This window comes from Nelumbo lutea, chromosome 1 (assembly GCF_056320005.1).
Source record: "Nelumbo lutea isolate HS-2025 chromosome 1, American lotus-T2T, whole genome shotgun sequence".
In the NCBI taxonomy this organism is placed as follows: Eukaryota; Viridiplantae; Streptophyta; class Magnoliopsida; order Proteales; family Nelumbonaceae; genus Nelumbo; species Nelumbo lutea.
The window spans coordinates 73,632,801-73,650,952 of NC_142684.1; the positions used below are offsets into that span (position 1 = coordinate 73,632,801).

Consider the following 18,152-nt stretch of genomic DNA (forward strand, 5'->3'; position numbering starts at 1 on the left):
TAATATGCAAACTGTCTGAACCATTCCATTGTTAAAACATTATTACTTACTACGTAGGTCCATGTCCTTTTTGGTCTACCCCCTAGCCCTTTCAACCCCTTTAACGTGTAATATATCACTTCTTTGAGGAGTTATTAGATGTCTTTTGTACATATAAATACGCCATCTTAGTTTATTTTCTCTCATATTATTATTTATTGAAGCTATCAAAGTCCTTTCTTTGGGTTTCATTTCTAATCCTACATTTCGTAGTTTTCCATTCATCTATCTTACCATATACATTTTATGCCACATTCATTATTGGGACATTTGTTTCTAACCACCTAACACTTTGCTCCATAAGACTCTAAATGCACCCCTCTATTTCGACCATCATGTTCTAATTCTATAAATGACATCCTCCTCAATCTCTCCCCTGTACACTCTTACTCTGACTCTAAGATGGGTTTTCCAATCTATGAAGAATGCATTCATACCTTCGAATCCTAAGGGGTATTTTAAGTAATTAACCTTAAAAATAATTTTCTATCAACTTCTCCTCTGTATTAGGGGTATCAATGGATTAGGTTTGGATTGGTTTTTGTCCGAAATCAAAACCAATTTGAACAAATTGGACGGACCAACAGGACATATTAAACTAGATCAATCATGAATTAATGGTCCAAAGTATATATTGAATTGGATTGAACCTGGTCCATTTGTAATGGACTCATATAGGACTAGGTTGTCCAATAACCACTTTATTGACAGCCCTACCTTGTATAATCTTACTTTAACATGGGTTTTCCAATCTATAAAGAATGCTTTCATCCCTCAGAAAGCTCATGATTTCTTTAAGTAATTAACCCTAAAAATAATCTGCTATCAGCTTCTCCCATGTACACTCTTACACTTAGTTGGGTTTTCCAATTTGTAAAGGCTGCATTCATCCCCAACATCTTTTCTCAACTTCTCAGTGTCAATCTTTATCTCTTTCTCCTCATCCTTCCCCTGAAATTATCATATAATCAGCTAGATGTAATTTGAGAATTCTATGTGAGAGCTAGAATTATCAACCTTTATATATTTTGTACTATTTGTGTTTTAACCCACATAAATCAGTTGAAAATTTTATGTGAAAAGAAAATTCAAATCAGACTGCTTGAGAATTATTAGTTCCACCCATCACCCTCGATGAATAATTCCTTCTTTTGTTTGTTTTTTTTTTTTTTTTTTTTTTTCTATTCAACGAAAAAAACTTCTATTCAACCAAAAACTCAGTATAAATACGTACATGTACAGCTAGTTTTGATAGCGTATGAAAATTGTTATACATTGTGGTTTTTGCTTACAATTCTCCAAATGTAAAAAGGTATAGAAATAGAGTATTTGTGAATAAAGAAAAATTATCTCTTCACATGAGATTCATATTAAATATTTATAGACAAGATTACACATATAAGCAACCGTCTATACATCTTGACAGGTTCTAACTAATTCTAACAAACTCATAGCCCACATGTAACTTTGTAATAGATTATGTTAGACAGTTAAGACTCTGCCTCAAGTTGGACATGGACTGGGTGTTGGAGAGAACATGCCCAACTTGAATAATGAGTGAAACTGATCATGACCAAGGGCCTTGGTAAAAATATCAACTGGCTGAAGCTTGGAAGATACATGATAAGTGATGATTGTCCAAAACTGTATTAGATTTCACCCAAAATGGCAATCTATTTTGATGTGGTTGGTCTTTTCATGGAAGATCAAATTGGCTGCTATATGCAAAGTGTCTTTGTTATTACAGTACAGTTGCATGGGTTGAGCATGAGATACTCCGTATTTGTTGAAGTTCTTTGTTACAACCAAAGAAGTTCTTTGTTACAAAGACCATAGTGAGATACTCCGTATTTGTTGAAGTCCTTGAGACAGTATTCTACTTCTTGGGCTTCCAGGATAGGTGAGAACTATCCAACATTGTGATATAACTGGTGGTTGAACGTCGAGTTATTAGGCAACTGGACCAATCTGAATCACAGTAAGCTTTGAGTGTTAAGTCACTTCATGCAAATAAGAATATGTCAAATGAAATTGTTCCCTTCAAATATCTAAGGATGTGAAATGCAGCATCACAATGTTCTTGTCGAGGTGCAGTCATGGTTTGTGTGAACACATTAATATTAAATTCTATGACAGGCCTTGTAACTTGCAAATAAATTAGACGTCCAACAAGTCTTCTGTACTAAGCTACATCTTAGAGCAACAGCCTAGTAGCTAAAGCAAGGTGTTGTTGTAGCATTGGAAACGGACGGGGCTTGCACTTGATCATGCCAACATCCTGAAGAATATCCAAAGTGTATTTCCTCTAACAAAGATGTATGCTAGTCTTGACATAAGACAACAAGGAAGTTGTATAAACTATATAAGGTGAATAAAGAGCAATTGTTCATGGCTTATCTTTACATAAGTTCATTTTGCCAGCCAACTTTATTTTCTTAGAATTGGCATACACTCTTTGATAAATTGCAGTGCAGGAAAGATTTTTCGCATCTTCCTCCAATGTAAAGAATTTTTGTTGAAAAGATAATTAATTTTACTAGTTAAATGAATGATCAATCAATCAGTTTATCCATTTTCCTATCTGTCCTTGACTCCTTAAGGATGAAAGGGAGGGATGCCAAAAACCAAACCACTTGGTTTTCTAGTGCAGTACAGAAACAAACCACATTCCGAGAAGCTTCAAAGAAAAGAACTAAAGCTGAAATAAACAAGAAGAACAACTCTTCATTGAATAATTAAAAGAAAATCAACATAAAATTCTTCTAGATTTACCTTACCTATTCTTTATATAGATTTTTTACACCTTTATTTCTCCTACAAGGAAGTTTCCTAATCAATTTGAACACTCTTTCTAAAATTCCTATTAAAAACTCTTCAAAAAGAAAGTCCTAATTGAATACAAATTTAGAAATCACGTTGTGATGCTAACTTGGTAAATACAAACTAAGACAGAAATTCTGAGATAACGCTATCTTGATAAAAGCGAATTAAGATGGGATGTTGAAACAACTTAGTAATTGTTTGCTCCGTTGGGCCAAATCCCATACTACATCATCTTCCTCGAGTTGGAGAGAATTCGACTTCAGATTTAAGTTACCATCTGAGAGGCCACCAATATATATTGTTACACTTTTGCTACGATTCTTTGTTTTTGACCCTCTAACAAATAACTAGTGGTGCAATCCTCCAATATGAATTAAAACATTTTCACTATATATCTTATATTTTGAAATATATTTCCTTCACTACACATAAGATGGCTATTTCTTTAGTGACATTTCTAAACATTGCAAAATTTCTTGCCAATATGGATCTTCATTGACTTGTATGAAGACAATGTGATCTTAATCCCCAAGATGATAGGTATTATCTCTATCATCTTGAAATTCATTATGAATGATAACATACTCATTTTGAGCAATGGATTATTCATCATAGATCGGAGGTTTGATCCAATCAACATGTTATTCTTCAATAGATATTGTTGAGGAGAATGGCCACACAAGATTTTTGTTACAATCATCAACAATATTAATGCATTCAACAAAGTCATAAGATATGATTTTACCTCAAGGCTCTGAAATTATTAACTCCTCCATGGAACTCTAGTCCATGAATTCATTTGATGTTATACCTCCATTAAACTCCAATAACTCAAACTTGAGATCTATTTCCCATCGCTTCTATTTACTACTTGCAACTATAACCAGCTTGATTGCTTACCAAGTAGAAAAACCTTAATGAAATTTTAGGATCTCAATATTGAAACCCATTTCCCATTGTTTCTAACCACCACCCACTGCATGATGTGAGCCACTTATTTCTTCTTAGAGTCATCCAAAAAATGATCAAATTTGTGCTCCAATATCAACTGACGCAATACGGAAATAAATCACATTTAGAGAATATTCAAAGAAAATAACTAAAATCAAAATAAACAAGAACAACTCTTCATTGAGTACTTAAAAGAAAATCAACATAAAACTCCCCTAACTTTACCCTAACTATTCTTTATATAGACTTCTTTACACTCTTATGCCTCATAAAAGGAGGCTTCCTAATCAATTTGAACACTCTTTATAAGAAACCTACTAAAACTCTTCAAAAAACCCTAATTGAATACAAATTCGAAAATCACACTATGACACTAATTTGGTAAATATGAACTACTATAGAAATTCTATAATAACACTACCTTGGTAATAACGAACTAAGATGGGTTGTCAAAACCAATTTAAAATTGTTTACTCCGTTGGGCCGAATCCCGTATTACACCCTTGGCCGTGTTTGGTTCAGTACCACAGAATTCTTACTCACTTTGACCAAAATCGAGTAACATTATAGCACTTGGATATAAAATTCTTATCATGAATCTCATTCTTTTTATATTGAAATATCAGTCCATGGCAGAAAAAATCGAGATAACCTGTAACTCGATAAATAACCGTGCTCCATGTTGTTCAGTTTTGCCTCAGAAGAAATCCTCATAATGTGCCCTGTTTTTCCCTCGGGTGCTCTGAAGGGGGTTGAGGATTTCCCCCAGAATAGACTCGTGGATACTCAATTTTTTCAAGCTAGACAAAAAATTGTTTCAGACCTACGAGAGTCTAGATGTAGTAGAAGCTTGAAATCTTCTCATGAATTGCATTTATCGCCACCAAATCTGGTTGTAGAACAAACCATGAAAAATAATGTCCACTAACTATGTAGAGACCAATAACCGGAAACACCACAAGAAATAATGGAAAAGAAAGAAACATAAAATAAAATATCCATGCTCGAGCTGAGCCCTACTAACATCTTACTGTATAGACCCGTTTCCTAATATTGAACGTCCAAGAACCAGTCACCCTCTCGTGACGGAATCTGGGTCCAGCCGATTCAGAGAGGCCGAGTTCGGCGTCCTGAAGCCCGGCCACATAAAAGAGCATTCTTCGGGATAGGGTACTCATCTCTCCATGAATTTGCAGGAGAGTAAACGCGAAGATAAAATTGCTGACCCAAGTACTGTCTGGCCCAGTTCTCGGATCTGATGTTCCACATTCCGACGTTGTCCAATGCCATGTAAATTGCAGTCCATGATTTGGGATACACCTGCATTCAGTCAAACAGAACATTGTAAGATATGTCCCAGCAACCTTCCATGGCTTTACCCATCTAACAAGCAGGAGTTCTAAGAAGCCAATAACCTTCATAGAATAGTGTAATAGTGCATATATTACACTATCACACCAGAACCTCAATGCTTCCTTTCATCCTCCGTATTTCTCTAAGCTATATAAATCCATGCAACTGACTTTTCTACCAACCGGGGTGTTCACTGTACGACTCAAACTGCAAAATCAAACCGAACCAAATCAAATTTGTGATTTGATTCGGCCTGACACCTAAAAACAATTTGGTTCAGTTTGATATTTTGCTATTGTGATTTACAGTTAAGGTTTGATTTTATTGGATTTTATACACTGAACCAAACCGTAAACAATAAATCAAAAGTATTTATTATTATTATTATATAATTGTATAAATATATGATGCAAAAATAGTATATATAGCCTTCAAAAAAAAGTATATATATATATATATATATATATATATATATATATAATATCTAAATCAAATGCATAGAATTATAAATATATAATAAACTCTCTTACTTTAATAAAATAATAAAATAAAAGTTCTAAGTTTTAATTTTTGGGGGTGCTATTTGGGCTTTCTAATTGGGTTAATCCCAATAGAATCATAAAATGGTCCAAAGTCTCCAAACCATATTTGGTCTGGTTTGGTTTCCATTCCAAAACAGTTTGGTTCGATTTAGTAATTTCTCAAGCCATAACTTGCTGGTTTGGTCTGAGATCTTATCCAAACTGCACCAAACCATATCGTAAACACCCTATTTACCAGGGTGGTTTGAGGAATCAGCAAGAAATCTATAGAGGATGATTACACGGGTTACATGTATATATGCATATTCCAATGACTAGTTAGGTTTCTATTTTTTACCTGAGTGGTACAACGAGCAACTGTGTCTCTCAAATTGTAACCGTTTCTGCTTGCAGGCGACCATGATCCTCCATCCATCCTGCTCATCCCACAAACATCCTAGTTTCAGAAATCATGAGCAGAAGAACTAGGAGACAAAACTACAATCTTGGTAGACAATCATACCCAACAACAAAGAAGGAATAGCCATCTATATGCCATGACTGCACAGTATCTTCCCAATTCTCAAACACAATCTCAACATAAGTACGGAAATCAGCAGGCATGACAGAAGTCTGGAGGTAACCACCACCACCAGTAGGATGATCTGGTATGCTTCCAAGGTAGAAGACACCGGGGATCTTGTAGTAGTCAGCAACTTTCAGTGGTGTGTCCGCAGGAACGAAGGACACACTGTTGACGGCATATCTCTGCTTACCATTGATGACAGGTGCATTGTTGGCAAGCCTGATTGTGCGAGAGGTGTTGATCAACCCATAGTGGTAAGAGCCTTGGGGATTAGGTCTTGGACCACTTGCTGTCAGATTCCAACTGGTATGGGAGAGCACAAGAGTTAAATGAGAGTTCCTGACATGGTAGAATGTATTGACTTTCTTAATGAAATTTGGGAAATTACCGGATAGATCTAGCCTGATTGAGTGACCAGTCAATCTGAATGGTAGGCCCACCAGGTGGAGGACCAGACACCCGTACATAAGAGTTACTGTAGTGAAGAATGGCTGTAGTAGTGAGGACTGGGGATGTAAAGCGGGTGGAAACAGCAATGTAATAATCCTGTGCAGGCTGATCAGCAGTAACCAACACAGAGTAGGACTGTCCCAGATGGATATCAAGAGAAGAATAGGTGTTCTGGAGTGTGTGTGATCCTTCTACCTCCACCAATTTCATCTTATGACCCGCAATTCTGAAGTTGATAGACGTCGTGAGACCCACATTCGATATCCGGAACCTATATGTTTTACCTGTACAGTAAGATTATCAAGTAGATGGTAAAACCAAAATAAAGGCATATAGCTAAATTGCAGCTATGACATGATGTAGTGATGTTTACCTTGATCCACTGTGAATGTATAACCATTCCAGCCACGGCCATTGATGAGAAGTCCATCGGGGAAAGGAAGGTTGTGACCACCGTCTAAGATTGCTCTCAAAGCCTGTAAACCCAAATAAGCCAATATGATATTTAGAGAGACAAAATGCAAAATTCAGGGAAAAAAAAAAACAAGAAAGCGTTGAAATATCTTTGGCATCAAATGACTAGCTTTTGCATCTGCATAAAATGACGCATTTTTGCAACTCTTTTTGAACTATTTGCTATGCTTTTGTTTCAGCAGTCTAAAACTAAGGCAACGAAATGGATTGCTGGAGCTACCTAATCAGCTAAATCTTCAGACTCATGAGACAGACATGTTCATGGTTGTAATACAAGAGGCAAGAATAAGATATAGTTGGTCCATATAGGGCCATATATTTCCACAGCACTTATTTAGCCAATTACACACAAGAAACAACTAACATGGAAATAGAATACAGGGTATCAGTACTTGACCTGAAGTTTAATTTAAAATAGGCAATTTAGCATACTATTTGAAATCATCCAAACTACTTACAGCGTGGTCATTCTTGAACCAATCACCAGCCAATACTGTGAAATCCCCAGCAGGAGGAGGGAAAGGGACAGGAATCATTGGACGACTGTTGATCTTGATGCCACCAAACCCTCCTGCAGCCTTGTGGAATCCAAGAGAAGGGAAGTAGAAGAAGCTGCCAATCTGATCCTTCACTTGAAGAACATAAGTGAAGTTTTTTCCAGGGGGAATGGGACAATTGGTGCCATAGACACCATCCTGCCAGGAGTTCCTTCTCTGCTGTATGCCATTCCTGGTCAATTTGAATCAACTGTTAAATTCTGTTGGGATAAATATATCAAATTCTTCTATCTTCTATGGATAACCAATACATAATCACAGATTAGGTGAATTCAATGTTAGGAAATAAATGAACAAATTCCTCAATATATAAAGAGGCAATGTTAGTAGTAGAAGACATTCAGCTGTATGCAGTGCAGAACAGATCTGCAAGGCCCACCAAAAGAGAAGTAAAAGACAATGTCTTCTCTGGGCCTCAACGTGTATGTAGCGTATTGCATGTGCTTTGCTAACATTCCTCTTTGATAGGAAAAACGTATGTGAGGACAACCCAGTCAAAGTGAATCCGTCCAATTCAATCAGACGGATGGGACCCCAAAACCTTCCTCAACTTGAAACTGAGAAACCGGTTTAGAATACGTTCTGTTTGCCCAATTGTGACAACTGTACTCACAAGTTCAATCAGGTAGGTCAACATTTTAGAACGTGTTCTGTCTGTGGTTGAGTTAGTGTTTCGTCTTGCTCTGGAACACAGCAACTCTTCTGTGGTGTTCCTTGGGCTGCATTTGGTTGCAGTGCAAGCCTTGACTGGGCGCAAAATTTGTACCGGGCTCAGTTTTGCCTTTTTTTTGTTTGCAATTATAATTTTCATTTCCACTTAATACAAAATTTGTACTTTGTCCTGTTTGCACTCATCTGCAGTGTAAATATCACATCCATAAACTGATGCAAAATTTGCACCACCTTCTTCCTACATAAATTCTTCCATACAAAGTGGGGACCACATCATCTTGCATCCTACACAGATAACCCTCCCACCTCCATTCTCATTCAGTTGAAGTGGTAGCCAATTCATTTTACTTCTCACAAACAAATAAGACAACCACACAATCACTTCTCAGTAACTGTGACACAGAATCATAACTGAATGTTATACCAAAGAAACACCAACTAAATTGGGATTGAATTTTGAGGCCAAGCACAGAATTGACTTAAATTAATTTTTCTACAACAAAACAAAGAATGGAAAAGCATATCTTGTCTTTCTTCACACGTGATCCATAAATAAGCGAGGCACCATCGGGTCATCAACCTCCAAGGTGGGGTAGGTCCATCTAATTAACATGGTATATAAATTCAGTAGCCCAGCTGGTTTCAGATCCCAGATCTACACGGTAAATTGGTGGTCAACAATATTGTCCATTGGCAATATCGTTGGTATTTCAATCAGCGATAACCATCATTTTAAATTTTTAATACGGTGAGTCACTAATATAGCAATCAGTGTCCCTCCACGGTAAAGTAAAAAGTAAAAACGTTTTTTGGAACATAGTTGTTATTGATTGATGGATCCCCAAAGTTAGAACAACCAATCTAACCCAATCCCTGACAGCAAAAGAAAGCAAGAGAGATTCCCGCCTTTTTCTCTGTAGAAAAGTAAAAAAGTTAAGTATACAGATGGTATCCTCCCAGTGATGTCCTTAATCTGAATTACCAAAATAACCCTATTGCTACTGCTTCTCAGAGAATTACTCTTCTACTCTTCCACTTCTAGACTCCCAGTGAGTCTATACCCTTTTTCTCCCCTTATCGCCAATGCTACCGGGCATCAATGAATGTTTTATCAAGAAAATTATCGTTAGAACTTGGTTATTCAAAGCAATACTCAGAAACTGTTACAATCCTAGATCTTTGTTAACTGTTTTCTAACTATAAAAAGAGAGCAAATGCAGAAGGAAGAAGAAAAAAAAAAAAAAAGGAATTTAGTACTACAGAAAATACTAAAAAATCAAACGAAACAACAACAACAAGAACAGAGGAAGTCGGCTTATGTACCATGAGATGAGGAATGGTTCGTCCAAGTAGTTATAAACACTGACAATCAAGTTATCATTAGTAACGCAGTCGATCTGAGGACCTGGAAACTGGCCATTTATCAATATACCCTGCAACGTTAACCAGCATTAGCCCAAACACTCTGAAAATATGTAATAAAAAGTTGAAATTTAAAGAGTAAAATGAGGGGGAAGAGATGAAAGATGAGTACCCGTTGTTTTACTCCGAGAGGATAAATATCGCCGTAGGTAACTTTCCATGTAAAGAATCTGTAAGGGTCTTCGGCATTGACGCAAGAAAGAAGAAAAAGGAGGAGCAGGAGAGAACAGAGAAACCTGTTGTCCCCCATCACGTCCTCCTGTTCTCTCTACCAGACCTTCGCCTCTATAATAAATGGTTAAATGGGGTTGAAATAAATGGGGAGATCTATACAAAAGAGAGTCTCTAGCTGCTACGGCGCCATTAAAAGGGTTACCGACGAGAAGGGCGGGAGAAGAAAACAACAAACAAAGAAAAATAAAATATGGGAGTCCCCCCTTCTCTCTGTGCCTGTCCTCAGTGTGCCTCTGTTTGTTCAGAGGTAATGAATGAAGAAGTCGGTAAGCCTGAAGTATTCGATCTCTGATCCACAGGAGCCTTTTGTACTCGGAAGAGAGAGAGAGAGAGAGAGAGTGTGTGAGCTGTCAGTGTTGTAAAGAAGAGGAGAACTCTCCGGCCTTCTCTCCACTCCCAAGGCTTCGAACGGAGTGAGCGACGAGTTCAACAGTTTTTTTTTTTGGGTATTACATACGATTTGGATTTACCAAGCTTTTATCAAGTTACCAAAAAAAAACTTTACTTCTTTACTGGCGTACTAAGTGGAGTTTGGGAGTGTTCATTTGAAAAATAGGTTTTCATTAAATAAGTGCTTAAAAAAAGGGTTCATTCTAATAACTATCCATAAGCATTTGGTATAAAAGAATTTATCTCAAACAGGGAAGTATAGATAATTTGGTCTTCGTGACTTATTTATCAAACACTAATCTTGATTCCTGACCCAAAAGAAAGTATTTATTTAAATAATCACTTGTTTTTAAACACTCCTATACTAATTAAAAAAAAAAAAAGTAAAAATTCAAAAATGGTGGAATGATAGATTACTATTATGAGTTTTCAATATGATGAAGTGGTGGAATAAAAAAAAATGGCCCATTTGCAGCCCTAAAACGAAGCAGTTGCTGAAAATTTGTGCCGGCCACTCATCGGTGGACGCCCAATGGAATGATAGATTACTATGTTGTTGTTCATTTGTTCCGCATTACAATCCGATAGAAGTAACAAAGCAAAAAATCAAACACGTATTGCGATGATCACTCGAATCAAAAAGGGAAATTTTTTTATTAAATTTAAAAAGTTGTTAGTACGATGAGTATGATGAAAAACTCTTTAGTCTTTACTCGTTATTTATGAATCAAGAGGAATACTAAGTAAACAACACTGTCAATTCTGGTTCCAACTCCCAACAATGAGAAAAAGCTCCAACTTTCAAGATCAACATCGCTTGAAAGAGGAATGCTATGTATGTGGGGGCATCTGTCCATCATAAACATCATCTATAAAACTAAAACATAACCATAATCATAACTAATGAAAAAAAGCACTTAGCATTAATGGCGATTAACAGAATTTTTAAAGCAAACAGGCCATGTGCATCGTGCAAAATAACAAAACTTAGTGGCTGAGGCCTAAGATGAGAGACTCTGCACTCTGATTTCTGATCTCACTCTTTTTATAAGCATATAAATGTACATTCCCATGAACTTCCTCATGTATACATACACGTGAGACCGTCTTCCTTGGATCTTAACACAAATATTTTTCTTTCTTTCTCCGTATATATAGTATAAAATTTCAGCACCGACGCAGCTTCTAGGGTTTTTTTTTTTTCTTTTAAATCTTATCTTATGGAGTCGTGATAGTATGAAGTAGGACTTATTGGATAACCATTTCCCAAAGACTAACAACCGTCAGATCGACATGCTATGCGGATCACGGGATCAGACGATTATGTGAAGGTGGTTTCATCAAATTAGATTGGAAGCTCACACAGTTAAGTAGTGGGGTGGGGGAGCCGGGGAGGGTCTCGGGAGACAGGAGGACTTGGCTTTGTATGTTTGGATTCCCCAATCGCTTTTGTCTCTTCCTCGTGTTTAGAATTCCGTGCCAAAGTTTCTCGCAGGTGCCTCATTTCCTTACCTGCTTCTTTCCACCGCGTTTACAACTGGCAACTGACGATCATAAATGCACCCTTCGTTTGGTGGGCCAATCGTTGCATGCTTGAGCCTTCCACTCAAAATCTGGTTGACACTGGCAATCTTGACCGCTCATTTATGGTCAACTGTGGTGATTGATCAGCGAGATTGGCCCAAACTTCAATGTCGGACAGCTTCTCGCGTCGCAACTCGCAGGTCTTTGTGTATGGGCAGTGTTCCACTACAAAGGGTGAGGATGTAGAAATCGATGAGAAGCAACGAATCAAAGTATGTATTTCGACAGGAATATTCCAATCCTAGAATAGGTGTACAAAGTAAACTTACTGACAAATAAGTATGATGTACAATATCATAATCTCTCCCCCTCTATTATTGTATTATGGGAATTGAGTTACGGAGAGTAAAAACTAGAAAACTCAAGTCGTCAGTCGTCAATTGGGGATTTGCTTACCTCGACTATACATCATTAAGGTTAAACTGCATTGCCGACAGACTCAAGTTGCAGGCGCGACTTTTCCCGCCGAAATTCTCCTAATATATGTGCTAAGTTGCTAACTGTAAAATTACAAAAACAGACTGCCATTCACTGGGTTTTGGAGAAGTAAAACAACAGTATATTGTTAAGATATAATTCAACCCAAAAGCTTAAACTGTGAGTTCCTCAATATGTCTTTATTGCCTAATACACATGCTTTGTGGTTAGTGGCCCTTGTAAAACGTTATTTCTTATGTTTTTTATTTTCTCAAAGCATTTTCTTATATAATGGCTGGTGTGACTCTTACATGGCCCCATTTTCTAAGAAATAGCACAATACATAAACGTTTTCTCAAAACTTGCAAAAGAGAATAAATAAATAAATAAATAGAACCAAACATCTCCCATATTTTGATTGGATCGATCATAGTGTCATATTCGAGCAGGGATTATATTGTTAAGTAGATTTTTGCGAGAGTTAACTGTATGCCGGCTGACTTTCAATCTGGAGCTGTGTCAGGTGTAGGGGTGATTTTTGTGTAAGTGCTCCACACCACAACCATAAGTTGTGCAAGGTAAAATTGCTCTTAGGGCTGCAAATAAGTTGAATCCGTTGGATTCTACCATTATTCCTTACAAATTGGATCCAAATTTAAATATACTCCAAAACACTTGATTAGCTACTAGTTTATGATTTCAATTGACTGCTGAAAGATTTTTTATATGGTCTAAAGCTCTAATTGACTCATTATAATTCACCTATTCGGATGTTCCTCTTCCATTTTCATTCTATTTTAACTCAATGGATGTTTTTCTTCCATTTTCAGTCTATCACTATCGTTGTCACTCAGCCATTACCATTGTCGCTATCATTGTAACTCTGTAAGTCTTCTCCTCTCTTACTTTCTCTCTGGTGATCGAATGAACAATGATAGGTTGATAGCAACAAAACATAGGATACCGTCCTTTATTCATTTTATCTCAAATTTTTCTTTCTGGCTTTAGATGTTAGAAGTTTCTCAACTAAGGATAATTATCGGCCCCAATCAAATTCAAATTTGTAAATCCGTTGAGATAAGAATGGATTAAATTCGAATCACGATTTGTATAATCTGCATGATGGGTTCATATCGAATTTGAAGCCCTACAAAATTTTATTGAATCGAATCAGATAGACACCTACCAAATTCGATTTGACCCATTTGTACCCCTATTTAATCTAGCTGTGGAATCACAGTGCCAATGTTCCACAAGTGTACGGAACTTTTCAAATGTTCTTTTTCAATGTTTCTACGGTCATACTCCTAATACAGCTCCTACGTTAATTTCACTTTTTTCCACAAAAACTATCATCCAATGTTATTGGTCCCAATAATTTTGAGTTTTTAGGAGGTTAGAGATTTAATTTGTACCCAAACAAATGAGCAGTTATTAATTTTTATGAATTGGTGATTGGTCAAACTTTCCCAAATTTACCATTCCACCCCCACAGTTTTTATGAATTCTTATTGATTATGTCCAAAGGTTCCATTTGTTTTTTGATAAAATGAAGGGAGGGAAAGTTGATGATGAACGGAATATATTTTCCGTTGGCCAATAATCTCTTATGTTTGCTTTTTGATAACTGTGAATTCCATGCTTGCTTTTTCAATAATTGATGCTTATCTTTCAATGGGGTAAATAACTTTTTCACCTAATCTGCATAATTCAAATTGTACACCATAGAAAAAATGAACTAATTTAGTAGTCGGTGCAAATTAAAATTGGTTGATTTTGAAAGTTTACATCTACCTTATTTGATTGTTAATGTGTAAATTTGGTGAGATGGTGCAGAGGAGGAGAAGACGATCTATAGAGGAAGAGGGAAGCAGGGGAAGAAGAAGAAGAAAAAGAGAGAAAGAGAGACAGATGGTATATTGTTGATGCAATCGTCAAGTTGGACGATCTCGACTCGGTTGGGGTACTGCTCAAGGACGGAGGGGCCGCTGCAACTACTCGAGGACGATCGTCAAGTTGGACGATCTCAACTCGCTAGTTGTAGGTCTATCTTAACCCAGGGGCGACCATGTATCATGGTAGCTTGCCTCGAGAGTAGTCATCCTCTTCTGCTGCCTTAGATCCTTATAAAACCTTTCAATAAATTCCTTAGCTGCTTTGTCGACGTGGTTGTCTTCCTCGCTAGGTTGTAATGGGAACGATGAGTCCATTATCCTCAACTGTCGTACCATGGGGCTCTTCCTGAACCCCGATAGGTTTACCAACGGCGATGCCTCCACACTAATGTTGGGGGATTAAATTTATATGCTGAAAAACAAAGCCACACAACCAATTCTATTCATCTTCAAAAAAGCAACGTCTCGGGTCCAAATAAATAGGCTTACAGTAAAACTAACCTTGGCTAAAAATAAGCAACTAACTAGAAAGTGGATAAACATGGTCCACTAACTAAAAAATAATGCCTAACAATTAGGAAGTAACTAACCCACTAAGTATTCAACATTCCCACTAACTTTGAAGCACTACTCAACATTCCCACTAACTATTCAACATTCCCACTAAGTTTGAAGCACTATTCCACGTTCCCACTAAGTTTGAAGCACTATTCAACACTCCCCCTTGCTTCAAAACTTGTTACTCCCATCTACAGTCTGAAGTACTTGTGCCTGGCATGTGGTAGTGACTTGGTAAGAACATCAGCTACTTGTTCATTGGTCCCACAATGCTTCATTGCTATTGTTCCTTCAGCGACCAGATTTCGGATGAAATGATAGCGGATGTCAATGTGCTTTGTTCTACTGTGGAAAACTAGATTTTTCACCATAGCGATTGTTGCCTTGTTGTCACAAAACACTTGAGTTGCACCTTCTTGAACTTGGCAAAAATCAACTAACAATCTCCTTAGCCAAACTGCTTGACAAACTGATGCCGTTGCAGCAACATATTCCACTTCTAATGATGACAAGGCCACGATCTCTTGCTTCTTTGAACTCCATGATATAGCACCCAAACCAAGGGAGAAAACATAGCCAGAAGTGCTTTTTCTATCATCCAAACAACCTGCCCAATCACTATCAGTAAAACCCAAAAGTTTGAAATCTGATACTTTTGAGTACCAAATTCCAAAATCAATAGTTCCTACAACATAACAAAGGATCCTCTTTGCTGCCCCGAGGTGATGCATTGTTGGGCTATGCATAAATCTAGAAACAACGTTGACAGGGAGTGCTATATCAGGCCTTGTGTGAGACAAGTAGCTTGAACCACCAACCATACTTCTAAAATACCTCGCACTTGCCATTCCAATGCCATCATTAGCTACGAGTGTCTCATTCACATTCATGGGAGTTGGAGCTATTTTACAATTTAACATATTGAACCTTTTCAACAAATCATTAGCATATTTTCTTTGAGAAATAAAAAACCCATATGCACTTTGATTCACCTCCAAACCAAGAAAATAATGCAACAAACCCAAATCTGACATCTCGAATTTTTTCATCATGCAAGAATTAAATTCCTCAACAAGAGACTCACAAGATCCCATATAAATTATGTCATCAACATAAAGACACCACCAAAAATTCAGAATTACCTCACTTCTTCACATAAAGTGTTGGCTCATTTTTACTCATTTCAAATCCATTCGCCTGAAAGTAGGAGTCAATCTTGTTATACCAAGCTCGCGGGGCTTGCTTTAGGCCATATAAAGACTTCTTTAACCTGTAAACTTTGGTGTCATCGCCACTAACAAAACCTTCAGGTTGAGAAACATACACCTCTTCATCTAGTTCTCCATTCAAAAAGGTGGATTTAACATCAAACGGGTACACATCCCAATTTAATTGTGCAGCCAAGTCTAGAAAAGTTATCACCGTTTCAAAGCGAGCAACCGGAGAAAAGTTTTCTTCGAAGTCAACACCTTGCTGCTGAGAGTACCCTTTCACCACCAACTGAGTTTTGTGTTTTTGTATAGTACCATCAGCACGATACTTTGTTCTGTACACCCATTTGATCCCAATAACATTCTTGCCTTCCAGTAGATTGATCAACTCCCAAGTTTCATTTCTTTCAATGGCCAACATCTCTTCTTTCATTGCATCCTACCAAACTTGACTTTCTGCAACTTCATCATAACAAGTGGGGTCAGAAACATACAAAGCAAAACTACATGAAGCATAAATATCCCTCAATGATCGGAATTTTCTTGGAGGTGTTTCACTAAAAGAACTTGAAGATGAGAACTGCAAGCTTGTTGGAGTAGATGTGCTACTGTTGTTGGAGGGAGATGAGTGAATGGTTGAACTGCTGCTACCAGCATATGAACTAGCTGGTTCTGGAGGTTCTGTCATAGGGGTTATACTAGCATCTTCTGTAACTTGAGGTGCTATAGGTGTTGCATTGTCGTTATTCCAGGCCCAAGTTTCTTCTTCGTTGAACTTAACATCCCTGCTTATAATTACTTTGCCACTTACAGGGTTATACAACCTATATGCTTTGGATTGAGGGCTATAGCCAACAAAAATGCATTTTCTTTTATTTTTCATCAAGTTTGTTGTGAGTTGGAGAAGTAACCAAGGCATAGGCTATACAACCAAAAATTTTTAAGTGGCTTACCCGCGGCTTCCTGCCCTTCCAAGTTTCATATGGGGTCCGGTTCATGACAGCCTTTGTAGGTGAGATATTGAGAAGATATACTGCTGTTGCCACTGCTTCTGCCCAGAACTGATGAGGAACACAACTTGCTTTCATCATGCTTCTTGCCATTTCAACCACCGTTCGATTCTTCTACTCAGCCACACCATTTTGCTCTGATGAATACAGTGTCGTCAACTCCTTGTGAATGTCATTTTCCTCATAGAAAACATTAAATTCATTAGAGGTAAATTCACCACCCCTATCGGAACGGAGCGCCTTTATACAATGCCCACTTTTCTCCTCCACTAATGCTTTGAATTTCTTGAAAGTTTCAAAAGTTTCTGATTTGAATTTCAAGAAATACACCCAACTCATGCGGCTGTAATCATCAGTAAATAACAAAAAATATTTGCTTCCACCAAATGATTAAATACTCATTGGTCCACACACATCAGCATGTACCAATTCAAGACAATCAGAAACCCTCCATGACGTGTCTATAGGAAATGAATTTCTACTTTGTTTCCCATAGACACAACCTTCACAAAAATCAAGACCATCAATTTTCGACAACCCGACAACCATATTTTTTTGAGCCAACAGTTTCAGCCCTTTCACATTACAAATGCCCATAACGCAAATGCCATATTTTTGCATCACTAGCTCTAGAAATTAAGGCACAATTTCTTACTTCAGAGACTCTTAACGGAAACATTTTATTTTGTGCCATAGGAATGCTAACTATTATATGTCATGTTTTCTTATCTTAAACAGAACAACAACTATCATCAAACAAAATAGAGTATCCACCATCTATCAATTGCCCAATACTCAATAAATTGTGAGCTAAATTAGGAACATATTACACATCATGGAGGAGTTTTACATTATCTTGTGAGGTTTTGATGGCAATTGTACATTTCCCTTCAACTTGCATTTGCTTGTTGTCTCCAAGTAGAATTTCACTTTTCTGTAACTCGTCAAGTTCTTTAAAAAGAGACATTGTTTCGGACATATGGTTGGAGCATCCACTATCCAAAA

General features: G+C 37.2%; 1 protein-coding gene across 1 annotated transcript; it reads right to left on the reverse strand.

Annotated features, from left to right (window-relative positions):
- Positions 1–4,653: 4,653 nt before the first annotated feature.
- Positions 4,654–11,490, reverse strand: LOC148875344 (protein SKU5 SIMILAR 14-like). The gene is made up of 8 exons (XM_088964471.1): positions 9,961–11,490; positions 9,750–9,859; positions 7,656–7,926; positions 7,097–7,199; positions 6,662–7,007; positions 6,211–6,576; positions 6,046–6,124; positions 4,654–5,133 (listed from the first exon to the last, which is right to left on the reverse strand). Exons 1-8 carry the CDS (start codon positions 10,096–10,098, stop codon positions 4,921–4,923), a joined length of 1,626 nt encoding a protein of 541 aa, XP_088820597.1. The 5' UTR covers positions 10,099–11,490; the 3' UTR covers positions 4,654–4,920.
- Between the last annotated feature and the right edge of the window lie 6,662 nt (positions 11,491–18,152).

What these genes read in the sequence shown, in the direction of transcription:
- LOC148875344 (XM_088964471.1), bottom strand. Translation starts at nt 10,098, where the DNA reads ATGGGGGACAACAGGTTTCTCTGTTCTCTCCTGCTCCTCCTTTTTCTT. An exon ending in GAACCATTCCTCATCTCATG is followed by an intron (nt 7,927 to 9,749) that starts GTACATAAGCCG and finishes CAAATTGACCAG; the next exon opens with GAATGGCATACAGCAGAGAA. An exon ending in TTGCTCGTTGTACCACTCAG is followed by an intron (nt 5,134 to 6,045) that starts GTAAAAAATAGA and finishes GACTGAATGCAG; the next exon opens with GTGTATCCCAAATCATGGAC.